Genomic DNA, 25,787 nt, shown 5'->3' with positions numbered 1-25,787 from the left:
AAGCTGACCTGTGGCCTCTGCACCCCCATCCTTGGCAGGCATTCCTCATTGGTTGTGACCCTCTGTCCTCTGCACCCCCATCCTTGGCAGGCATTCCTCATTGGTTGTGACCCTCTGTCCTCTGCCCCACTGGATCTGTTGCAGTGAGTGGCAGAGCCAGGCTAGAACCAGACCTCTTCCCTGCCCATCTGGATCTCTGCCTGCTGTCTCTCCCTCTCCCAGCAGGCTTTCTGCACTAGCATCTGAGCATGTATCAGATGCTCACTTGCTGCCATGTGCAGGCTCTGCCCTTGACCACAGTGTAATTTCCCCTGGTCTACAGATCACATGGGAACTTGCAGAGTGGGTGCCCGTAGGGTGGGGACTGGGGTGTCTATTCCTCCCTCATTATTCAGCAGGTCATTAGTTCAGTCACTTGTCTGGATGCCTAATTTCCAATCACACCCACAAGAAATAAGCATACATCTGCTCACACCCCGATATAGACCATCAAGAATACACATATGGTTGGTGCCTTAACTGAGTCATCTTTTTTTCCATTTCATTCATGAAAGCAACATAAGAAAGCCAAGAGTGAAAGGGGTAAAAGATCACAGTATAAAGGTCTTCTGTGTGTCCTTCAAAGGTTAACACAACATTGTCCTAAAGGGAAGTCACAGCGGCTTAGCTGTTTCTCACAGATCAGAGGGGCTGGTGGGGTGGCCAGGAGTCATCAGTAAACCCAAATGAGCAGTGCAGGACTGAATGTCGCTGTCATCTTGCAGGGGGAGTCCACGTAGAGGGTGCTCCTTGTTTCTCACTGGGATGGTGACTGTGTACAGTGGTAAGCGCAGAGCCAATGAGGGACAGGATGGCCGTGGTGGAGGGAAAAGAGTGCAGGGCTGCTCTGTTGCTCTGTCCTGTCCCCTGTTAGGGCTGATGGGCCACCACAGGTTTCTGTAAAGTACAAACACACACAGGCATATAACACAGACACACATGGGCGTGCACATACAAATACACAGGTGTGTACATGGATGTGCACATCAGTAGACACAAACTTAGATTATATGTTTGTGCACACACGCACGTGGGGCAAGAGAATAGGGTCTGGAGGTAGGGAACCTAAGGCCAATTCGTGCTAACTTCCTAGAACTGAATCAAAATGAGAACCCCACCTCTCCATGCCCGAGGAACAAAAAGTCCAGCGGCTACTCCCTTTGCTATGCCCCCTTTCCTCTGCATCTCAGATGAAAATAGAAAGTACCTCGGATTGGTCCCCTCCCCCAACCAATCAGACAAGTCATTGGCCAAGTCTTCATGTGTAAATTTGTAACTTCCCTTCAGCCTCCGATTGGTTGCCTCCTGCGACCGATCACATTGATTGGGTCCACTCCTTCATTTGCATAGGGTATAACCAAGTAACCAATGGGAAACCTCTGGAGGGCACTTAAAGTCCAGAAAATTCTGTAACCAGGCTCCTGAGCCACTGGCTCTAGCCTGTTCCCACTCTGTGGAGTGAACTTCCTTTTCAATAAATCTGTGCTTTCGTTGTGGTAACACACACACTTGGGTGTGCAAGCAGGTACCTACACATGGGTGTACACAAACACACAGGCATGCACACAGTACACACAAATGCACACAGGAGTGAACGCAGCCACACACATACATGCATGGACAAGTTGATCAAACGCTGGGTTTGCGTTCTTCACAATATTAGGTGAACTCCCTTGGGGTGTTTTACTTAGCCTCTCTCTGCCTCTGTTTTCTCAGCTATAAATTTGGGTCAATGACACAGGTCCTCATCCAATGGGGTGTGTGGACAGCAAGTATTTGAAAATTTAAAGCTCTAAAACACAAGAAGATATTATTCTAATTTCAGAGTATTTAGATGTTCAAGCCCTCGTTGGCAAAGACTTTACTTTTTGCTTTGATTCTCTGGTCTGAATCCTTGTTTTGTTTATCTCCATTTTCTTTGCTCTGAAGACTTAATATTAACACATAAATCTGATGGGTCACTGAATTTTAAAAACTCCTCAGAGAATGAGAGAAAACTTTACCGCGAAGGTGTGGCTGGCCATTCCTTTCCTCCCGTTGGGGTTTCTCTGTGTCAGCGAGCCTCGGTACACTGATTTCTGATCAAAAGAATCATCATCTTTGCCTTTGGGGAAAACAGGGAGAGGGATGGTGCTTTATCAATCACATACCTAGCCCAAACAAGTGCCTAGGCCTCCTCAGACATTTAAAAGGTAGAATAAAAATGGACATATCCCCTTTTAAGAAGTTTCCACATCACATATTTTTAACAAGACATTTACATTTCAGGTTTCATGCAAATAAACAGTTTTGCCAACTTCTTTCTCCTTTGTTTTGGAGCAGGCATTAACGTTCCACCTCACTGTGGCCCCAGGAATCCTCACACTAATGAAACAGCAGAAAGGCCTGTTGCACTGCACTGGTATGCGGTCTCTGTCTTTTCTTTTTCCTTTTCTTTTCTTTTTCTTTGAGACAACGTCTTGCTCTGTCACCCAGGCTGGAGTGCAGTGGCGCAATCTTAGCTCACTGCAACCTCCGCCTCTGGGGTTCAAGTGATTCTCCTGCCTCAGCCTCCCAAGTAGCTGGGACTACAGGTGTGCACCACCATGCCTGGCTAATTTTTGTATTTTTTGGAGACGCGGTTTCACCATGTTGGCCAGGCTGGTCTCGATCTCCTGACCTCAAGTGATCCGCTCGCCTTGGCCTCCTGAGATGCTGGGATTATAGGTGTGAGCCACCATACCCAGATTCCTTGCCTTTCCTTTGTGACATGGCAACAGCCCAAGGGGTCTCAGACTCTGACCCTCATCACCGGGGCCCCTCCTGGGGCCGTGGCTGTGTAACTGGGGGCATCTGGCCTCACATCCTGGTTGAGTGTTTGTGTTCAGGTGGCTGGTGCAGGCCCTTCTTCACTTTTGCACGTCTTCTGTGGCCTGCCTGACTGGAGCCAGTTGCCAGGGCTCCTGAGAGCTGACTGTGTGCGCCTCTTCCTGACCCCACACTCGGTGACATCAGCTGGGAACTTGCGATCAGCCAGGGCGGGAGAATTTATGCCACAGAAACTGGCACATGCTACAAGCCAGGCCTTTGTCCCTTTCCTCTTTTGGGAGTTGGCTCAGCAGCATGCTCCTGTTGTGCTGTTCTCTCTGCAGGGTCATCTGGCCTGGCCTGCCGACCCTCCGTCCCTGCTCCAGGACTAACCTCTGTGGAGGGAATAACCTAACTTGAGGGATCATGACTCCTGAGGAGTGAAGTCACATGAGGCCCCACAGACCCTGGGATGGAGGCCCGAGGACCTGCCAGTGTGTGGGGCTGGCCTCTGTAGACAGTGAAAAGCCCCCTTGGCCACCCTTGGTGGAGGGTGGTGATGATGGCTGGGAGAACGTGAAGGTCAGGCCTCAACTTTGCCGTTCAGACCCCAAAATGCCTGTGGGCTATCAGGGGGCCGGGGGTGAGCTATTCTGGCCTTGGACTGGACATGAGTAAGGTCTCTGGATAGGACAGAGTCTACCTTTCACGAAACCATTCATACAGAGGATGCAAGGAATCGCCCTTTGTCCTCCTGCTACAAACATGAGCCTCTCGGCTGGGCATGGTGGCTCCCGCCTGTAATCCCAGCACTTTGGGAGGCCAAGGTGGGTGGATCACCTGACGTCAGGAGTTCGAGACCAGCCTGGCCAACATGGTGAAACCCTGTCTGTACTAAAAATACAAAATTAGCCAGGCATGGTGGTGGGCACTTGTAATCCCAGCTACTCAGGAGGCCAAGGCAGAAGAATCATTTGAAGCCGGGAGGCGGAGGTTGCAGTGAGCTGAGCTCACACCATTGCACTCCAGCCTAGGCCACAGAGTGAGACTCTGTCTCAACAAAACAAAACAAAACAAGAATCTCCACCTGGATTTCAGCCCATGAGACGTGCTGGAAACTCCCCTCAGAGCCAGCACGTGGATCTCCAGGAGCCCCTGCTGGCAGCTCCTTAGCAGGTCATCTCTGGCAAAGTCGCTCTCCTGGCTGGTGATCCTGAATCTGGGATTAGCCCCAAAGGGCCTTGGGCACCAGCTCTGTCCCAGGATTGACCAGAATGTATGCTGGGAGCTCAGGGGGTGCAAAGAGCGATCTAGCATGGAGGTGGGTGGCTGACTGACCAAGGAGCGAGCTGACTGGAAAGAGGGATCAATGTGCTGGGTGTTGCAGGGAGGTGGTGGAGAGCCCCAGGGGAGAGGCTTCATACTTGGCCCCGGAGGACTTCATAGGACAGAGATGGGCAGGGAGGGGGCACACCCAGGCGTGGAGGCATATGCTTGTGTGGCGCACTCTGAAACCAGCGTCTGCTTGTGTTGTTCCATGCATGGGAAGGAGGTGCATCCTTAGGTGGGTGTAGTAGGGGGCCGGCTGACTCCAGTGTGCGACAAATGGCCAAAGTCTGCAGGGCTATGCTAAGAAATCCCACTTCATTCTGTAGGCAGTTGAGAGCCAAGGATTGCTTGTGAGCAGAGGAGGGACACACACTGTCTGCTAGGACTGCAGCTGTGGCAGAGTTTGAATGATGGTATGTGTGAGGACAAAGCTCAGAAACCAGGGACAACAGATCAATGCAACAATGCTTGGGGGCCTGAAACAGCTGGATATCAGAGGGGCGGGGCCTGAAACAGCTCGACAGCAGAAGGACGGGGCTCTGAATGGGGAGAGGAGCTGCCAGCCTCCGGCAAGCAGTGGTTGGGTCACAGGTTGAGTGAATGAAATGAGCACACAGATACCCCAAGAGCCCGACCACATGCTGGGGAGGCCTCACATCCCATTAGTCCAGGACAAAGCTAATGTCCCTCTCACCACCAAGCCTTCAAGGAAGGCTAAATGATGACCCGTACTTTCTGTAAGAAGGCCAGAAACTGTGTACCATGTTAGGACAATTTATGTAGAAAAACATGGAAACACCACCACCATCACCACTGCCACCAGGGCCACCTTTGCACGCTTAAAGCAGCAAGTTCCAGCTGTCTGGAACACCAACGTGCTGGGTCCTGAGGGTGACCCGAGTGGCACTGGGAACGATTTTTGGGAGTCAGGACACGAGATATGTCCCACAGATTATGAAGAAACACACAGAGCTGCGACTGGTCATTTTCCTCCCTGGAGCTCATTTCCCAGGCTCATGGGGGTGCGGGGAGCAGAGGGCTCTTACCTTGATTTTTCAGGGAATTACTGAACTTTCTTCTCAGAAGATAGGGCGCAGCCATTGCCTAGAAGAAACAGAGTGTCTCCAGGCTTCATCCAATTGTGATGTTTAGGAATTGTGAACTAAGTTTTGATTTCTTATTGCTCTTCCAGCTTCTAATTAACCAGGCTCACTGTTTTCTGCTTTCTAGCAATATTTGAACTTTTAGCAACATTAGAATGGACATTTTCAATAAATTAAGCACTAAATGCCTGAAATAAGAGATGCTCAGCTTTGGGGGAGCTGCCACATTCGGGTGGTATGGCAGAAGGTGTATAAGTTTCTGTCCTGCAGGTCTGGTTCAGATCCCAGCACTACCCCCTTACCACTGTGTGACATGGGCAATTCATTCACTTCTTTTTTTTTTGAGACGGAGTCTCGCTCTGTCACCCAGGCTGGAGTGCAGTGGTGCGATCTTGGCTCACTGCAAGCTCCGCCTCCTCGGTTCATGCCATTCTCTTGTCTCAGCCTCCTGAGTAGCTGGGACTACAGGAGCCTGCCACCACACCCGGTTAATTTTGTTTTTGTATTTTTAGTAGAAATGGGGTTTCACCATGTTAGCCAGGCTGGTCTCCATCTCCTGACCTCGTGATCCGCCCGCCTCGGCCTTCCAAAGTGCTGGGATTACAGGTGTGAGCCACTGCACCCGGCTAATTCACTTCTTATCCTCTCTGAACCTTGGTCTCCTCCTCTGTAAAGTGGGCCTGTAGCTCTCTTTACAAGGACACTGGAAGATCAATTGTGTCTAATACAATTCCCGGGTCCCTGTGACTGTTGGTCCTCACACCTCTCCTCCTGTCTCTTTTCCAATTGATTACCTTGCTACGATGCGATAAGAAATCTTCTCTGTTTGGCTTTTCAGGGAAGTGAAGAGACAGCCAAATGGCCTAATTCCCCTAGAAATTTCTCCTCGTGTCTGGCACCCTGGGATTTTGCCTGGCTGGGTTTGTGGGTGGCTCCCAGAGGTGCTGCAGAAGCTGGCAGGCTGGGCTTCTGGGGACAAAGGTGGAAGTGGCCCCCCCCAGAGAAGAGTGTGGGTGTCAGGCATGGCCTGGGCTGAGACCCTGCTGTCACTTCCTGTCTGTGATCTGGATCAGGCTCACCCACTGCCCTGAGCTGGCTGGTTGGTTCATCAGTACAACAGGGTTAATAGCACTGCCTAGCCGCTGGGTGCTGTAAACATCATGTGGAAAGATGGACTTTTGAAAACACTGCATGTCACTGTGAGGAACTGCCAGGGTTGTGATGAGGAGTGGCTAGGTGTTCCTCGAGGCTCCCTGCGGCGCTGGGCTGCAGGGAGGGCCTGAAGCTGAAGCCCATTCCTCCTGGGGTGCTGGCCATGGCACCCCTCATCCTACTCCTAACCACTCCACCTGAACGCAGGGAGCTCCTCCCTCCCAGGCTGGCTCCGCCCTCTGTGCATTGCCATCTGTGGGTCCCGCTCACACCTCCGCAAGTCCTTGTGCCATTTTGAGCGCACTGGCTCCTGGGTGTTTCCACCTTCGGCAGCCAGCGCCTCGGTCTCCCAGATGGAGGCAGTCCCCAGGCCACTGGCCCGCTGTGCCTGTTCAGGGAAGGGCAGAAGTGCCTGGGAATGTGTGTGGCCCAGGGCCTGGCCCTTACTCAGGACTGACGGGTGTGGAAGGATAAGTGCTGGTGGCCTTGCTCCTACACGGAATTAACTCTGGGGTGTGAACTGCATGGTCTCCAGAGCCCCCAGGAGGACTGAGCCACAGTCAGCCTGTGTGGGTTTGCTTCATGTCGGATGCTTGCTTCCTTCCTTTCCCGTCTCACTTTCCCACTCCCCTTCTGGGCTTTCTTGGATTTTCAACAAATGCATCTACACAAACCCAGCTCAGTGTGTGCCACCGAGGAAGCCAACCCATGGGAGTTGCCACGGTGTTGTGGCAGCTGTGTGGGCACTGCAGCTGTGTGGGCGGCTTTGCAGACACAGGAGCTCCGCCACCCTGTGGACTTGCCACACTGCTGGAAAGGGGTGCAGTCTTCCGCCTTCGTGCGGTGTCTGGGCTTGGATGGAGTAACACATACCTTGGCCTCACTTGAAGGGTCTGCATTTGGGTCCTCTGGTCTCTTGCCAAGTTTCCCAGCCACTCGAGGGAGAAATATCTAGAGGACAAAGAAGAAACTTTATGTTATTGTTTAACCTCTGTCCACAGGGAGGAGCATGGGCATGTGTCAGCTGGATGTAAGGATGGATGCTCTCTATGCACGCTTGGTCGGGGACGCTGGGACTGCACGGCCACCTCCAGTATGCCATTCCAGGGCTCTGGGACTAGGGCTGCCAGACTGTGCAAATTAAAAAGCAGCATACCCAGGGAGCTTGGAATTTCAGATTGTGAAAAGAAAATAAATCTTGGGACTCCAAAAACACTAAGCTAAAGGGAAATGTCAAGCTGGGAACTGCTTAGGGCAAACCTGCCTCCCATTCTATTCCAAGTCATCCCTCTGAAGCTCACCTGCAGATCGGATTGCTTCCTCTCCCCTGTTGCTTAAGTAAAAACACAGACTCACTGAGCCAGACTAAATTGTGTATTCAGTGGAAGGCTGATCAAGAACTCAAAATAATGTAACCTTTTGCCTCTTATCTACTTATAACCGGGAAGCCCCCACTTACAAGTTGTCTCACCTTACTGGATCGAACCGAGGTACATCTTACACATACTGATGATGTCTCATGTCCCCCTAAGATGTATAAAAGCAAACTGTTCCCCCAACCACCTTGGCACAAGTCTTAGGACTTTCTGAGGCTGTGTCATGGGTGTGTCCTTAACTTTGGCAAAATAAACTTTCTCAATTGACTGAGACCTGTCTCAGATAGTTTGCGTTCACAAGATCAACAGCTAATTTTTTTAGTGTAAGTCCCAAATGTTGCATGGGGGCATACTTTTACTAGATTATTGTTGATCTGAAATTTAAAGCTAACTGGGCATCCTGTATTTTCCGTCATGACCCTGTCTGGGACTCTCCTAAGGACATCTTCCATTCTTTTGCCAAATGTCCTCATCAGGATGGTTTTGTCTGAAGATTCCTGATGGGATCAGGAGAGGAGGATGTTGGTCTGACATGAGCAGCTCCTCTGATGTGAGTCTCCTGCGCCATCCCTTCTAGTCACATCCATCTTCACGTTGCAGCGGACTAAGGCTTTCAATAGGAGGCAATGTGATTCAGGTGGCTCCTTTTGGATTTCACACTGTGAGTGTGTGTGCCTTTCAGATCCTCAGAGCAGGGCTCAGAGTCCCCTCATAAAGAGCTTTTGGTAGAAACAACAAATAATAAACAAAAATGAACCCCAACAAAGGTACAGTTGAGTAACTGGCTATGAGGAAACTCGGGCCGGATGTTCACGGGAAGGGAGGTGAGGGGGCCAGGATCCTGCTGTCAGACCCCGGTGGCATGTGTGCTGTGGGGAGGCCTCAGGGGGCACCAACTCAACTGAGGTTGCTGTGTCCCCCTCACTCACCACTATGCCCCGACTCACCACTGCCCCCACTCACCACTGTGCCCCCACTCACCACTGTCCCCACTCACCACTGTCCCCACTCACCACTGTCCCCCCACTCACCACTGTCCCCACTCACCACTGTCCCCCCACTCACCACTGTCCCCCCACTCACCACTGTCCCCCTAAGGGAGGAGACCACCCCTCATATTGTCTTATGCCCAATTTCTGCCTCCAAAGAAAGAAGTAAAAACTAAAAGGCAGAAATGAAATCTACAGCCCAGTGCTGTGCCCTGAGCCTGGTTAAAGATAGACACCTGACCTAACCGGTTATGTTATCTATAGATTCCAGACATTGTATGGAAAAGCGTTGTGAAAATCCCTGTCCTGTTCTGTTCTGATCTGATTACCGGTGCATGCAGCCCCCAGTCATGTACCCCCTGCTTGCTCGATCGATCATGACCCTCTCATACAGAACCTCTTAGAGTTGTAAGCCCTTAAAAGGGACAGGAATTGCTCACTTGGGGAGCTCAGTTGTTGGATTCGTGAGTCCTGCCAAAGCTCCAAGCCAAATAAAACCTTTCCTTCTTTAACTCAGTGTCTGAGGGGTTTTGTCTGTGGCTTGTCCTGCTATACCCCCAGTTACCACTGTCCCCACTTACCACTGTCCCCCCCCACATACCACTGTGCCCCACTCACTATTGTCCCCCCACTCACCACTGTGCCCCACTCACCACTGTCCCCCCACTCACCACTGTCCCCCCACTCACCACTGTGCCCCCCACTCACCACTGTCCCCCCCACTCACCACTCTCCCCCCATTCACCACTCTCCCCCCACTCACCACTGTGCCCCACTCACCACTCTCCCCCCACTCACCACTCTCCCCCCACTCACCACTGTCCCCCCCACTCACCACTGCTGCCCCCACTAACCACTGTGCCCCACTCACCACTGCCCCCCCACTCACCACTGTTCCCCCACTCATCACTGCCCCCCTACTCACCACTGCCCCCCCACTCACCACTGCTGCCCCCACTAACCACTGTGTCCCACTCACCACTGCCCCCCCCACTTACCACTGTTCCCCCACTCACCACTGTTCCCCTACTCACCATTGTTCCCCCACTCACCACTGCCCCCCCACTCACCACTGTCCCCCCCCACTTACCACCATCCCCCCACTTACCACCGTCCCCCCACTCACCACTGTGCCCCACTCACCGGGAGGTTTGACTTCCTTCGAGGCTTTCCCGAAGGCTTCACCGTGAGCCCCGCGGCCCTCAGGGCTGCAATCCTGGATTCAATGTCTGAAACCTGCGAGACGACAGCAGACAGACAGACGGCCCCTCAGACAGACGCTCGAGGTCCCGCCTCAAAGTCATGGACAGGAAGAGCAGCTGCCCCCAGCTCACTCCTGGAGCCAATTTTACTTGTGTTTTCCCTTAAGATTGGCGTCCCAGCCGCACGCCCGTCTTGGTGGTCCCCTTGGCGTTTGTCTTCCATGGTTGGTGAGAAGGGGGTGTTCCTTGTGAGTCACCCAGGCAGGAGGAAGGCAGGATGGGGGGCATTTTCTGGAGTCTCAGGGAGTCTGGCTCCCATGAGGGACTGGAGGAGGGGCCGTGACTGGCAAGGACAGTAGTGGCCACTCTTCACCTAGCAGTCGGCCACCCCCACTGGCATCATCCTTGCCCAGCCCCCCTTCCACTCCTCCCTCCCTAGGCCCCTCCTCGCACAGCAGCCAGGGGCAGCTTCTGGAAATTAGAACCAGGTCCCATCACCCCCTATTCAGATCCTTCCAGTGGCCCCCAGGGGCCTTTGCCGTCCACCCTCCTCACACTCTCCCTTCATCACTCTGACCTGGTCTCAGGGTTTCACGGGTAATCCCTGCACGCACCAAGCTCACCACCACCCCAGGGCTTTGGCACACGCTGCTGCCTCCACCCGGACTCCTGTCCCCTGGATTTGCCAGGTTGGCTTATTTTCCTAGTATCCCTCCTGACCACCTTATCTAAATCGCCCCGCCCCGAGCACTCTAGGGGCTCATCTTCACTGACTGTCTTAATCACACCTTTCATGAACCCAAAGGATCTTGTTTGTTTGTTTGCTGTTTATCTCCTTCCACTAAAAACACAAGCTCCAGGAAGGCAGGGGCTTGGTCTAAGACATTCGCAGCTGGATCTTCCATGACCTACACAATGTGGGCTACATTTATTTGCAAAGCAAGAAGGAAAACATGAAGGGAAAGTCCAGAGCCTGACTTGCTCCCCTTGAACAGCTCTAGGGGACATGCTCTTTGTCCTCAGGGAGTGACAGACACCTGCTGATGAGAAGGGAAGTGGAGGCGGGTCGTGGGGGCTGGCTGTCCCCACAGTCTGAGGGGCAGAACTTCTCCTCTCTGTAGGTCTCCAGGGAGGACAGAGCAGTGCCCAAGTCTCCTCGGCTGTCCCTGGGAGGCCTGAATGCTTTGGCTCTGCCCTTTGACTTTTGTGCACTATTGATAGGTTCCAGACCCAGATTCAAGCTCTGCAGCCACAACTCAGACTCACAGATGGCCCTCGGGATAGAGTCCAGTGCTGAGGTCTGGGGCTGTCCTAAATTCCAGGCCTGCTTCTAGGCCCCCATCCTGGGTCAGGGATTGTGTGTTCATCACCTTTTTCTTGGTGGAAACCCTGCCTGTACCTCACCAAGTTGAACAGGAAAAAGGGAAGGGGTGGAGGGCTCAGTGAATGGGTGGTGAGCCAGGTGAGTCCCACAGAAACCCCCAGGTTCATGCTTGGCCTTCAGAGCTGTGCATGCTGGGTCAATGGGGAGGGCTCGGTGTGAGCTGTCAGATGGTTAGAGCTGTCAGACGTTCAATGCTCGGGTGTGGTCACCATCTGTGTTTGCGGAACCCAGTGCTCCCCTGTGCCTTCCAGACTACCTCGCTCTCTGCCTGCTGGACTTCTGAGGCCGTCACTGCCACTCTGTCCTCCAGCTCCGACAGCTCCTCATCTGTGGTCCTGCTGTGCTGGACGGGGTCCCCAGGGCCCTGGGAGCTCTTTTCCTGTCTGTTGGTTTGATGGGCAGCCATGCTCACCTATGAAAGAGAAGGACGGAGGCTGACCGGCAGCAGGAGGGAGTGCGGGGTCTCACCCAGATGGGGATTCGCCATGACGTTGCTCTCCTCTCTGAATCCTGGGAGCTGGTTTCACAGCTGCAGAACCCATCAAGGGCCCTTGGTGTGCCCCTGTGGGTGGCTACCTCCCTGGGGAGGGCAGTGGCCAGCTGGGACTGTCCATCCCTGCCCCTACCTCTGCAGGGTCCTGCTGAGACCCCTGGGGGGTAGTCTCACCTCTGGGTCCGCCTGGGGGACAGCTCCAACTGATTTGCCCCTGTCAGGCTCTGCCTTTTCATCCTTGGCCTCCTCCTCCTCGGACGAGGTCCCCTGGTCACTGACATTGCTGGTCAGCTCCTCCAGCTTCTTCCTCAGGGTCTCCTCCTCTACATCAGCCTCCGTGTGCACTCCAGCACCTAGACCCTGACAGAACAGGCCAGTGGGCTTGGATTTGGCTAGTCATCTGGAGCCGTGGAGCTCCAGGGCTGGCTCTGGGAGATGGGCCTGGGCCCAGCACACCTAGGGTTTCTGCTGAGCTCAGCTGCCTCCCATCTCCATGCCGGCTTGTCCAACGTGCCCCACTGGGGCCCAGTCCCAGACCCCAGAAGCAGGCTCTGCAGGGCTGGGGGCTCCCAGGGAAAGCTGGCCACCACTCCTGGCTATCTAAGACCCACTGTTTTTTTCCCTTCTCATCCCTTCCATTTAAGGGTGCCTCTTGTTTATTCCAGGCTGATGTCCTCACTCTAGGGATGGGGAGAGAGGGGTGTGGACTCACGGATCTCTGCCCACTCTCTCTCAGGGAAATACACAGACAGCCTTGGTCGGGTCCATCTCCAGGGGCTGGACTCTTCCCACGCTCTGGCCAAGGATTCATTTAGCAACTGCTGTGGGACACTCCTCTGTGGCACACGGCTCCTGATCACATAAAACCAGCCACTGGACTGTGAGTTCCCTTGTGGCTTCCCGTCAGACCGTGTGCCCTTCGGCAGGTCACTCAACCCCTCTGCATCACAGTTCCCTCAGCGTTAAAATGGTAGTGACAGCAGTATCTAACCTGCAAGTTCTCATACCAACTCAGTTCAATAATCTATATAAAGTCCTTAGAGGGTCTAGTTCCACTGGCCACCTTGTCTGTGGGCAGGAGGCAGGGAGGTTAAGGGCAGGCTTTGTCTGTGGTGGACGCTGGCCTTTCCTGAAGAGTTTTAGGCGCCAGCTCTCAGAAGGTAACAGAGTTATGTGATAAAAACACAAAATTATCCCAATTGCCTCTTACAGCTAACACTGTGCTAAGGTAGGTGATGAGATTTAAAGCGTCGCTCATTTTGGCTGAGGCAGCTCCACTCTTTAAAGCTTGCTTAGGCCAAGAACCTTGCTAAGGCCAAGAACCTTGCAGACATCCTGACTCCTCTTTTTCTCTCGTCCCAAATATCCATTCCTGTTGGCTTTGCCTTCACGAGGCCCCCAGGATCGGTCTGCCTCGCACCACCTTTGCTGCGATCTGGTTCGACCACCGCCTTCTCCCAGCCGGCCCTGCTGTCTCACTCCCACCTCCACAACCTGTTCTCAGGAGGACGGCCAGAGCAACCCCTGTGCCCTCAGCCAGCTGTCTTCTGCTCAAGCCTCCCCATCCCTTCCACAGTAAAAAGCAGAGCCTGGACCATGGCCTGGGAGGCTCCATTCTGTCTGACTCTGCCACTACGTCCAGCTCCAGCCTCTGCTCCCCCGCCTGCCCCTGCCTTGCCCGTCTCGGCCAGGCTCTCTCCTGCAGTGGCTCCCTCCTTGGGACCTTAGGAGGGGCTGCAACACTTGATCTTAGATAGCCACACAGCGGCACCTCTGCCAGCTCTTTGGGCAAATCTCACGCTCAGTGGGGCGCCCTGACTGTCCTGGTTGAAATGCCACCCTCACCCCAAAGACTTTCTGCCTTGACTTATTTTTCTCTACCTTCCTCCACCTCCTGACCTGTGTTCCACTTGTTGGTTGGTGAAGGAAACCAAAATACACCACCCCAGAATAGACTTCTGGGACGTATTTCCAGCTGTTTATTCAGAGAAGTTGCAGATGGGATCGCTCAGAAAACCTGTCTTTGTGTGTGTGTGTGTGGGGTGGGAGGTGGATTTTGTCTGTGGAGGAAAGCTATAGGGGTGAGCTGAACACCAGACAGACGGGCTTTCTCTGAGACCCCCTCCAGCGATCTTAAGATGACACTGATGCCTGACACTGACACGTCAGATGGAGACGCCGCCAGCACGGGCTGCTGCCGATTCTTCGAGGGCAGCTCCTGGTTACCTGAGAGATTTTTACCTCCATAACCAGAAGCCCTTCCTCCCCTCCCCCTCCCATGACCTTGTCACCACTGCAACCCCTCAGGAAGCCCCAAGCCCCATCCGTCCTGTCGCCTTGGGTGTAAACCTCAGTCATCTGTCCCTGCTTCCAGTCCCACGTTCACGGGACCCCTGTGTTCATGTGCATGGTAACACGTCATTGGCCTTTTCCCTGTGACCTGTCTGTGCTGAGTTCCCTTCAGCAGACGCAGGCCCTGCCCTTCTGGGGGAAACTTGATGTTCCTGCAGTTGCGTGTTTCCTGCCTCCCCTGAATGGAATGCAAACCCCACGAGGCCCGCGTTTTTGTTGACTTTGTTCATGGCCACCTTCCCACCGTCAGGGGCCGGCACTGGGAGCGGAGTGGCTCCCTGTGTCTCCCGACTCTTCCCAGTGATGAAGTCACACAAGTTAGCAACATGGCCAGGAAGACGGCGCCCATTCACTTGTCTGCCAGTGCACCTGTCCGTTCACTCAGCCATCCCACGTTCCGAGGGCTTTCCCCTGGCCCCATGAAGTCGACTTTGAAATGTGAGGTGACGGCCGCCCAGAGATGCCACCTGGGGAATTTTAGTGCCGCCCTTCGTCCCTTCCTTTGGGAGCCGTCACCTCCACTGACACTGGAGGACTGGGAGGGAGGGAGGGCAGGCGCCTCCACCAGGAAGTTGCTCACAGCCCACGGTGCCCCTGGGTGGCATCGATCCCTCCCTCACCCATCAAGCTGAGGATATTACGCACGATCATCTAATTTTCTATTTGGACGAAGCCTATTGAGACAGATCGACAGGGCTGGCTGCCTGGGGTCTCACAGACGAACACCAAGGGGATAATCAGATTCAGTCAATGAATAAGCCGTATGTTTGAGCCGGGATGCTTTTCTGTGAGGCTCCACTTTCCTGACAAAGCCCCCACATCACAGAGGCCCTCGGTGGAAAGATCGGGAGTGACATTCAGCCTGTAAACGCCACTGGGTCTGATATGAGCTGGACTTTGTCCCAGAGTGCACGGGGCTGAGCAACTGCAGAATCCCCGTGAGAAACGGAAGCCCAGCACCCATCAGGCAGGACGCAGCAGAGCGATGGGGTGTGGGGGTTGGAAGCTGGTGGATGCCCGGGAGAGGCAGGGATTGTCCTCACTTTGTAAGCCAGTAAATAAACTCTCACACACACACACACACACAAACCTACACACACAACACATGCACACGTATACACATGTATGTATGGAAAACACATGACAACATACGTGTGTGACAGGGACCTGAACCAGCATGATGGGACACAGCCAGGGCGACTAACTCATCCTTGTTTGCCAGGAATTTCCAGGTGCAAGCCCTGAGAGCCCCTAACAGGACACTGGCCACCCTAGATCCAGCCCCCTCAAGGTGGAGGGCTTGGCTGCCTCTCAGGTCCAGCTCCTTGACGGCCCAGAGGGCCATTTCTGCAAGCAGCGTCCCCTCGCGGGGAGTGTGTGGGCAGTGCAGGTCCCATGTGGAGTCTGTTACTTCTGACTTACTAGTCCCTGGGCTGAGATTTGTATGAGCAAAAGGCCAAAGCCGGGAGCTACCAGCAAGAGCCACGGCAATGGTGGCCGCCCTTTCCCTCTGCAAGGGTAACTCGTTTCTGGGTGGGCTGGAGTTAGGGCCAGGCAGGCTATCAGACAGCGGGTCCCAAGTGCTGCCGAGGGGTCAGCAGGGTGGGGAAGGAGTTGGGCAGGGAAGGGGTAAAGGAGGTGAGTGACAGATCTCCAGTGTCTACATGAGAGGCAGAGCTGAGGCCCGAGTGGAACCTGGGTCAGTGTATAGCAGGGGGCTGGGGGCGGCCTGGGGGCTGAATGGTTCGATATGGGCCATGGGGTCCGATGGGGCTCTGGAGCTTGTGTTGGGGCTACTCTGACTCCAGTGCAGGCGAGGGCCCTTCTAGAGGCATCCCGCGGGAAGCAATGCTCTCCCCAACCTCCCTGTGCTTTCAGCTGGTGCTCTCCAGCCAGTGATGGGCTGAGTCTCACTCATGAGAGCCTGGGCCTCAGTTTCTTCATCTATAAATGAGGGAAAGGATTGTCTACCTTGCAGGGGTACTGCAGGATTAAATGAAATGATGGCACATGGTCAGTCTAGCCCTAGCCACCTCTAAAGCCTAGAGCACAGTAACCCATCCCCTTACAGATAAAGGCAGCTATGGTCCCTGCTGGACACATGGCATGTGGGCTGGGCCTGAATCTCCCTCCGCTCTGGCTGGGGTCAGAGCCTGTGCAGGCATAGCCCTTGGGGTCTAACTTGGGGCCTGTGTGCTCTGCTTCCCACTTGGTCTCATGTCCTCAGCCTGAGCTTCACCCAAATCTGTTTCTCCGGAGCCCTGGCCCCAACAAAAATGAGCAGCTGCAAACCTAGGGTGCTACAGGAGTGTCCTGTGGTAAATCATTCAAACTTAAAGCTGCGGGAGCTTCAAATGATTGGGAACCTTGAGAGCGATGTGGCTATGTGGCCTGAGTCAAGTAGCATGCAGCTTCAGTTTCTGCTTTTCCCTGTAGACGATTAGGAAAGACCGAGTGGCGCCAGAGACGAGACCTCTCTAAAGATCATTACCCCTACTCATGGAGTGTTAAAGCAATCTTCCCCGAATTAGTAAGCTGTAACCTATGGAATTGCTACAATGCAATTACGGGCCTTGTATGGAAAATGCTGCAACACTGAGAAACTTCTCTGTTTCTGCCTCTATAAGTGAAACTTTAAATTCTCCACTTTGGAGTGCTGACCCCTTTCTTTTGGAGTCTGCGTGGCCCAGAAGGCTATCCTCAAACTTTGTGGTCAAAGAAACTCAATACTTAATCATATTTTCTAAATCTCCTTATCTCGGTGCCCAGGTGCTAGATGTGTGGCTGTGACTCAGCTAGAATGGAGGACTGGGTCTCCCACTCCCTCTGCACCCCCGGCTGTCTGTCTGCCTGTTTCTCAGCCACAAAAGCACACACACACACACACACACACATGCATGCACACTCCTGCAGCAGGCCATGGTTTGTTTTACTTACTCCCCATCAGGTTGTCTTGGTGTGCTGCTCTGGTTTGAATGTGTCCCCTAAAGTTCACGTGTTGGGAACTCAATCCCCAGTGCAATAGTGTTGAGAGGTGGGACCTTCGAGAGGTGATTAGGTCATGAGGACTCTGCCTTCATGAATGGATTAATATCATTATTGAAAGAATGAATTTGTTATTCATTCCAGGGTGGTTGTTGTAAAAGCAAGTTCAGTTCCGTCTTGCTTTCTGTCTCTCCTGCCCTCTGTCACCATGTGCCATGTGGTGACACAGCAACAAGGCCCTCACCAGATGCCACCCCCGATCCTAGACTTCCCAGTCTCCAGAACCATGAGCCAAATACATTTCTGCTAATTATAAATTACCCAGTCTGTGGTATTTTGTTATAGCAGCATATAGCAGACTAAGCTGTGCTGATGATACATTCACAAACATGGTGTGGAAGGAGACTCCACCCTGCTTTGGTGCCTAGATCTCAGAGGCTGTAGGGCCAAGAAAGTTTCCTCTCATCTCCAGTTATGTCCCCTGGGAAGGCTGTTACACCTGTGTGCCCTCCAAGTTCTCTCTCATTCAAGCTCTGGAAATGAGGGGTGGTGGCAGGCCTGGATGGGACAGATGACTTCACTCAGGCTACGTGGTGGGAACCTCCTGACTCTCTGAGAACTGCACACAGAACTTAAGCTTACAAACAGAAAAATCTCAAAAAACTCTTCTCCCAAAAGCCCATGTCACACCTCAGCCTCCTTTAAGGAGCTGTGGGGGCCCTTTCTCCTTGCCCAGCCCCTGGTGTTACCTTGGCCAAGGGAGGCAAAACTGTGTTCTCCAGGTAGGTCAGCAGGTGTTCCACAGCTGAAATACGCTTATTCAGCTCAAAGATCTGTAGCAGAAGGAGAGAAACAGTGGGCAGAGGACCCAGCGCACTCCCACCAGCAAGACACTGGCACCCACCACCTCAGAAGCACCAAATTCCCAAGAAGTAGAAGGAGAGCTAAGGCCACCACCCATGACATGGCCTGGGAAGGTTAACTGTGAAACCCATTTCTGACACCACGAGTTCTGGAACACCAAGCAAAATGTTAGAGCAGAACCAAGAGCGGAGAGTAGGACAGTGAAAGTGGCAGGAGAGGAGCCGAGTCCAGCAGGACAAGGAGCTGAATCTGGAAGGTTGTGATGTTGTCATTAGTGTGGACAGCCACTGTCACTGTCGGTACTGAGCAGCACAGGAAGATATCAGTTAATCACGCTACAGTGATCAAACTAGCAAGAGCCTTGGGTCACTAGTAGGCTAGGAGGCAAGGCACTTCAGGTGACAACATAAAGGGACCAGAGGTACGACTTCCTCATCCCTTGAGTCACCAGACTCTTGAGTCACCCAAAGTCTATTAGCTCCCAGACTGAGACATGAGAAATCAATTTGCTAGTTATTTTCCTCGCTCAGCAGATGCATCTTTCCTGCCATTATCTCATTTACAGCTCACCTGGCTTTAAAAGGGGGAAGTGGTGCTGTGGAGTGTTAAGATGCTTTTGTATTGTTTGGTTGGTAATTAGTTGAATCATCACAGCACCAAGGGCTTTGAGTGGGCAAATCTCCCCGAAGGACATGATTGGCTGAGAAATGTCAACACCAGGATTTCGGTTAGACCTCAGCCCACGCCTTGAGTGGCCACTAGTAACTGAGTCACCCTCTGGTCCTGTTGAGCATCTGCAGAAGCAGAGATCAATACCCTGGGGAGACAGCCCTGGGCATACAGCCTCTGTCTCCCGGAAGCAGTGGGCTTGGCACACATGCGGACTCAGGAGAGGGTAACAGCTCCCCAGCCAGTGCCTGACACCATCACTGGGAAATGTCACATCCAGAGTGGAAGAGAGGGGAAAATGCACACGGGGAGAAACTGGAAGCAGGATGGAGGAGGTCGGGGTTGCGGGAAGTGGGCAGGAGCTACAGGTGGGTGGCGGCGGCAGGGAACCAGGGAGAGGCCAGCAGGGAAGAGTGGGAAGTGAGCTCAGGGTGAGTGCACGCTGCTTTCTGACAAGGCCCTGGCTGTGTCCAGGCTCCCACACTGAGGAGGTGACCAGCATGGACACAATGAGTATGATGCAACCCTGGCTTCGGGAGCGCCGGGCCCCTTTCAGACAAGCCCACATGCAGGTGCAGCAGCTCCTCGGCGACTGCTGAGTGCCCAAGTGGTGTGGGGGCAAATGCAAACACACTGGAAAAATCAGGCGCTCACTCTGCCTGCTGAAAATAGAGAAGAGGCCGGCTGTGGTGGCTCATGCCTGTAATCCCAGCACTTTGGGAGGCTGAGGGGGGCGGGGGCAGATCACGAGGTCAGGAGTTTGAGATCAGCCTGGCCAACAGGGCGAAACCCTGTCTCCACTAAAACACAAAAATTAGCCAGGCGTGGTGGCGGGTGCCTGTAATCCCAGCTACTTGGGAGGCTGAGGCAGGAGAATCGCTTGAACCTGGGAGGTGGAGGTTGCAGTGAGCTGAAATCATGCTTTTGCACTCCAGCCTGGGTGTCAAGATCAAGACTCTGACAAAAAAAAAAAAAAAAGAAAGAAAATAGAGAAGAGACTTCCCACTGCCCCCTTGTCTTTCAGAGCTTCTTTCTCTGCTTTTTCCAAATAAATTTAAATCTTTAAAATGGCTAAAAAGCCTCTCTGCAGTCTCAAAACGCCACCTGGGAACTGTGTTTTTGAAATGGAAACATCCCTGGAGATAACCCTAGCTCCCAATCCCCAAGAGAGGGTGAAGAGGCTAACGTGGGTGGGCACCTTGCTTCAGTTGGCAAAACTAGCTCCCATCTTAAAGATGTGTGAGAAGGTTGCTTTTCTTCTGGTTAAAGCCAACACAGTGGTCTCCGGTTATGATGCTAGAGCGAGGATGTGCACTGCGATCAAAGGTGCCATCAGGTCCTCCCACTGGTGAGGACTGGTAATGGTTTGTGCTGAGAACTGTGTAGAATGGGCTGGGCCTGCCGGGCTGCATAAGGGCTGAGAGCCCTTCCTGTCTTTGCAATCTCTCAGCGGATTGCCTGGGGCATGTGCCATACGCTGGTTTGATGCTTGTTCAAGAATAAAACTGTCTTCTTTCTCTGCTACCCTTATGGAGAGATTTTCTGGGTAATGAAAAGATTTCGGGTTTTTAAAAAAATTAAATTTCTCCAAGAGTAGCAACTGCTCTGGGGGGAGTAGCATCACTCAGACCTGGGTGTCTGACCCTGCATGGGCACCAGTTGTCAGGATTATCACTTTACTTAGATACATACGGATGGAATACTAGGTATGAACCCCTTGTGCTTTCAATTCGCAACAATATCAAAGTTTAAAGTTTACAAATGCAATACAGACACTGGCTAGGGATTAAAACAAACCAACAAAATGTGTCACTGGTGACACTTTTATGGGAAACTGTTCGTGTCTGTAGCCTGAGCACGCATGAATGGCCCCGCGGCCAGCCCTCAGGAGTGAGGGGGCGGAGGGTACGTGCCAGGGTGGTGTCCTCTCCCGTCTCCCATCTCAGCCCCCTGGAAGCTTCCTTCCTACCACACGTTTATGCCATCTTGGGCCTTGTCTGGGCTTGAGCAATATCTACAGGGAGTCTTTTCTGATTACCCCTCATCTGGAAAGCTGTGGCTGTAAATACAAATGCAAAGGTAGGCAACGCATTGCCTCCTCAGAGGAGCCGTGATAAAATACGATTCCTGAGAACGCTCAGGCTCTGAGGGTATGATTGGGAGTCTTGGGGTTGATGGGCAGATTGAGAGGGCTTCCTCCTGGGGTCCCATGGCAGTCACTTCACAAAGGCCCTCTAAGAGTCTGTCTGGGTTTTTTCTCTGAAGTACAGACTCGCTGCTGCATTTGGAGCTTCCTTCTGTTGCTTAATTTCCTCCACATAAAGATGCATGGGAAACAATCTAAGTGAAATATTAGTTGAGGTTGTGACATTAAATAATTCAAATAAAGCTGTTGGAACTTTAAATTCTAAGTCTTGAGAGGACATGTTTCATAGCTGAAACTTCTACCTTTTTTTTTCCCCCCTATAAATAATTAAGACCAAACAGGATTGGAGATAAGGGCCCCCCAGGTCACTGTTCCTCCGCAAGGATGTGATCCTGCTAACATTTCTACAGAAGTGGAACCTTCACTAGTCCACTTGGGGCCCTATTTGTTTGGAGTCTGTGTTTCCGGGTGGCCACTCTCAAGCTTTTGTTCTGATAAACTCGATTTACTAATACTTATTTATATTTTCTGAATCTCATTATTTAGGGTTGAAAAAGTAAATACAAGTTCATAGGAATAAATAAAGAGAAACAATTCCAGAGGCAGGATATACAAACATGAACTAGAGAATAATTCCAAGCAGGTATAAAAGATAATTGATTTCAGCGGGGCTGGATACCATGATACGTATTTTACTAAACGCTACTAAAGTTGCTAAACTAAAGGTTTACTGAAAATAGACAACTTGATTCTCTTCTTCATCCCATTGTCTTCAGACTAGGAAGCTAGGAGATGCTCAGCCAGCCAAGGATCTGCCATGGGCCTCTACCTGGCCAGCCTGGGAGGTCTCTATCCTGGCCACACTGGGGAGGTCTCTATCCTGGCCACACTGGGGAGGTCTCTATCCTGGCCACACCGGGGAGGTCTCTATCCTGGCCACACCCAAGAGGTCTCTATCCTGGCCACACCCAAGTGGTCTCTATCCTGGCCACAATGGGGAGGTCTCTATCCTGGCCACACCCAAGAGGTCTCTATCCTGGCCACACCCAAGAGGTCTCTATCCTGGCCTCACCAAGAGGTCTCTATCCTGGCCACACCCAAGAGGTCTCTATCCTGGCCTCACCAAGAGGTCTCTATCCTGGCCACACCGGGGAGGTCTCTATCCTGGCCACACCCAAGAGGTCTCTATCCTGGCCACAATGGGGAGGTCTCTATCCTGGCCACACTGGGGAGGTCTCTATCCTGGCCACACCCAAGAGGTCTCTATCCTGGCCACAATGGGGAGGTCTCTATCCTGGCCACACCGGGGAGGTCTCTATCCTGGCCACACCGGGGAGGTCTCTATCCTGGCCACACTGGGGAGGTCTCTATCCTGGCCACACCGGGGAGGTCTCTATCCTGGCCACCCTGGTCCTCCACTGTCCCCTGCAGCCACAGGTCCCTGGATGGACTTGGCTGAGTCGGCTCTTCCCCTTTTTTCAGAATAACTGTAGAATGTGCCAAGAAAGCCACTTTCTGATACAAGGAAGAACTGTCTGGACTGTCTAGAGCTCTAGAACTGGATATCCTTTGGCCCAGTGATCCCAGTTTCCCAGGGTATAAGACTCAGAGAGGAATGCTTTCTGGGGTCCCCCAGCTGCCGCATGACACAGGACACTTGCAGCCGAGACTCTACCCTCCCTGCAGCTTCCCTGAGCCTGGGGGACCTTGCTGCCTGTCTGTGAGTAATGAAGTTGCTCTGCCCGACTTGTGCGTATTCCATGTTTCAGAACTAGATCTGCGAATGCAGGTGGTGGAGGCGTGAATGTTGCAGCACCAGGTCTGCTCTGAGTCCCTGCCAGGGCTCAGCACACCTGCAGCTTCCAGGTCCTCTTGGGACACAGAAACTGCAGGGCCCAAGCCAGTCACTCCCTGATCTGAGTGAAAGGACACTTCCTTGCATCAGGGCCTTGCTTGCTGTTACATCAAAGGAGTTCTATGCCTCAGGAACTGTGGGCCAGTGGGTGAAGCGGCCATAAGTAGTCTCCATGCAGGCCCTCTCAGGGCCTTTCATGCCCGGCTATGCTCAGGGGCAAGGGTGCTTCTTTCAGAGACTAAGTGGGCCCTCAAGGAAGTTGGTGCAGGAGAAATTTCCACTCAGGGTTGAGGAAGCTTCCAGATGACACTACAGTAAAAAGTCAGCCGAGGGCACTGACTCCGGAGAGATGCTGAATTCAGAAACTGCGCACTTCTGCCCCGTGGACGCTAGCCCAATTTTAGAACCCAAACCCCTGCGATTCCCCATATTGCCATGCTAGGAAAGGCTCTTTTTGAAATTCTGGTGCCCGTTTGTGGCAGATCATTTCTCTGGGTGCAGAAGCAAAGTGACAGGCGGTTGGAGGAGCCCCCCACTTATCATGCACGTGAAGGTTTGGCCCTGTGCGAACAGCCACAGGACAGATTTCCTGCTGAATGAGAGCTCAGAAAAGCCCGGGGCCCACCGCACACTTCTCCTTGCTGCCCACTCCTGAGCCAGTGCTGGTCTAGTGACTGCCACAGTGTAGGCCAAGGCCTTGGGAGAGGAATCTGCAGCCCTGTGGCTGAAGAGTTGGGTGATGCTCCATCTCAGGTCCTCCTGTGCACTGAAGGGCCCGGGCGCTGGAGAAGCCCTGGACCCTGCAGAGCAGCTTCTGTGTGCCCCGCCCACCTCGCCTGCCCCTTGAGAACACCAGCTGTGCACCATCTGCCTCCCTGCTGCTTCCAGGCCTTTCCTGACAAGGCTCAGCTTTCGCTCAGCCTCCCTCCTGACAGCCCACAGGCCCAAAGGGAAGTTCTACAGAGCCCTTCCCTTCCCCAGCTCTCCCAGAAGGAGGGAGTAGGGGCTCTGTACCAGGCATCACTATGCCCAAGGAGCTGGACCTACACTCATCCAGGCACCAGAAGATGTACCTGAGACCAGCCTTGGTGAAACTGCGGTTCCATCTTCATTCAGAGCAGCCCCACTTCCCCTTCTCTGGGTTTCGTGCCTCAAGAGTCATCAGTTACCGAACAGCCCCCATCCTGTGATTACATTGCTGGAGTCAAAGCTCTATCAGAGACATTAATAGCCTGTGTCTTTCATTGCCTTAAAGAATCTAGTGGCCATAATGTTCTCAGAAGAAACAATATTGCCTTTCCCCCAGCAACATGAACTTGCTCAAATTGAAATCAGCTAACTCAACAGAATCATCATTTAAACGCAGCGAGCGGAACTCAGAGCACTTAAATCTTGTGATGAATTATTTCATAAGTTAATGTCTACAATGTGAGTGATTCTACTAATTTAACAGGTGTTAAGTATTATGAGTGGAGTTTCTTGATGCCTATATAAAACCTGCTAAGCGGCTGGGCATGGTGGCTCACACCTGTAATCCCAATGCTTTGGGAGGCCGAGGCGGGCAGATAACTTGAGGTCAAGAGTTTGAGACCAGACTGGTCAGCCTGGTGAAACCCCATCTCTACTAAAAATACAAAATTATTCGGGCATGGTGGCGGGTGCCTGTGATCCCAGCTACTCAGGAAGCTGAGGTGGGAGAATCGCTTGAACCCAGGAAGTGGAGGTTGCAGTGAGCCGAGATTGCTCCACTGCACTCCAGCCTGGGCAACAGAGCAAGAATCTATCTGAAAAAAATAATAATAATACAGCCCGCTAAGGGTTTCACATAGGTGACAGGTTATTTCCTCCTCTTGTAAAATATATAATACTTGATCAAGTATAAAATATATATTTTCATGAAAAGGAATGAAGCACCCATATGTGCTACAGCATGGATGGACCTCAGAAGCATTATGTTCGGTGAAAGGAGCTCATGACAAAAGACCAGATGTCCTTCTGTGAGTCCATTTACATGAAATGTCCAGAATAGGCAAATCCACTGAGACAGAAGGAAGACTGGTGGTTGTCAGAGGCCGGGGACAAGGGAGACTGGGGAGTAACTGCTTCATGGGTATGGGATTTTTTTGGGGGGTGAAGTTGTTTTGGAATTAGAGAGAGGTGGTGGTTACACAACACTGTAAATGTACTGTCACTGAATTGTACACCTTAAAAGTTAATTTTTTGGCCAGGCACGGTGGCTCATGCCTGTAATGTCAGCACTTTGGGAGGCTGAGGTGGGGGGATCACCTGAGGTCTGGAGTTTGAGACTAGCCTGGCCAACAAGGTGAAACCCTATCTCTACTAAAAATGCAAAAATTAGCCAGGTATGGTGGTGCACGCCTGTATTCCTAGCTACTCAGGAGGCTGAGGAGGGAGAATCACTTGAACTCGGGAGGCGGAGTTGCAGTGAACCGAGATCGCACTATTGCACTCCAACCTGGGCCACAGAGGGAGACTCCATCTTAAAAATAAATAAATAAATAAATAAATAATAAATTTTTTGAAAGACATAAGATTATTTATTTTCCCCTAAATTCCATAAGATATTCCTTTTCTCAAATTTTTAAATTATAAAATAGATATAAAATTTTACCCTTTTATCCATTTTCAAGGTATTAAGTACATTCACCTTGTTGTATGACCGTCACCACTGTCCATCTCCAGAACTCCTTTCATCATGCAAAGCGGAGACTCTGCCCATTCAACACTAATTCCGCATCCCCCTGACCCCAGCCCCTGTTGACTACTATTCTGGTTTCTGTCTCTATGAATTTGACTAAGAACCTCAGATTAAGTGGAAACATATGGTATCTGTCCAGAATGACTGGTTTATTTCACTTAGCACAGTGTTCTCAAGGTTCATCCATGGTCTAGCATGTGTCAGCATTCCCTCCCTTTTTAGGGGTGAATGATACCCCGTGCTGCGTACATGCTGCATTTTTTTATCCATTCATCTGTCAATGGACGCTTGGGTTGATTCCATCTTTTGGTTATTACAAATAATAATATGGATACAGGGATGC

The 25,787-nt window shown here is 52.3% G+C and overlaps 1 protein-coding gene across 13 annotated transcripts in view; it reads right to left on the bottom strand.

Moving 5' to 3' along the window:
• Positions 1–507: 507 nt before the first annotated feature.
• Positions 508–25,787, bottom strand: part of MLPH (melanophilin) — a 64,839-nt gene continuing 39,559 nt past the window's right edge. For 3 of the 13 annotated variants that reach the window (XM_005574731.4, XM_045367976.2, XM_074010572.1), the window contains 8 exons: positions 17,941–18,024; positions 12,029–12,214; positions 11,618–11,773; positions 9,919–10,011; positions 7,284–7,361; positions 5,202–5,259; positions 2,043–2,143; positions 508–936 (listed from right to left, as the gene is read on the bottom strand). In XM_005574731.4, coding sequence (XP_005574788.3) covers positions 910–936; positions 2,043–2,143; positions 5,202–5,259; positions 7,284–7,361; positions 9,919–10,011; positions 11,618–11,773; positions 12,029–12,214; positions 17,941–18,024 — 783 coding nt within the window. In that variant the 3' untranslated portion in view covers positions 508–909. Of the gene's footprint in view, positions 937–2,042; positions 2,144–5,201; positions 5,260–7,283; positions 7,381–9,918; positions 10,012–11,617; positions 11,774–12,028; positions 12,215–17,940; positions 18,025–25,787 lie in introns of all 13 variants that reach the window. The other 10 variants (XM_005574732.4, XM_074010569.1, XM_074010573.1 and 7 more) reach the window with 7 other exon arrangements.

Source organism: Macaca fascicularis, chromosome 12 (assembly GCF_037993035.2).
Source record: "Macaca fascicularis isolate 582-1 chromosome 12, T2T-MFA8v1.1".
In the NCBI taxonomy this organism is placed as follows: domain Eukaryota; kingdom Metazoa; phylum Chordata; class Mammalia; order Primates; family Cercopithecidae; genus Macaca; species Macaca fascicularis.
This window is presented reverse-complemented; position numbering and strand designations above follow the sequence as displayed.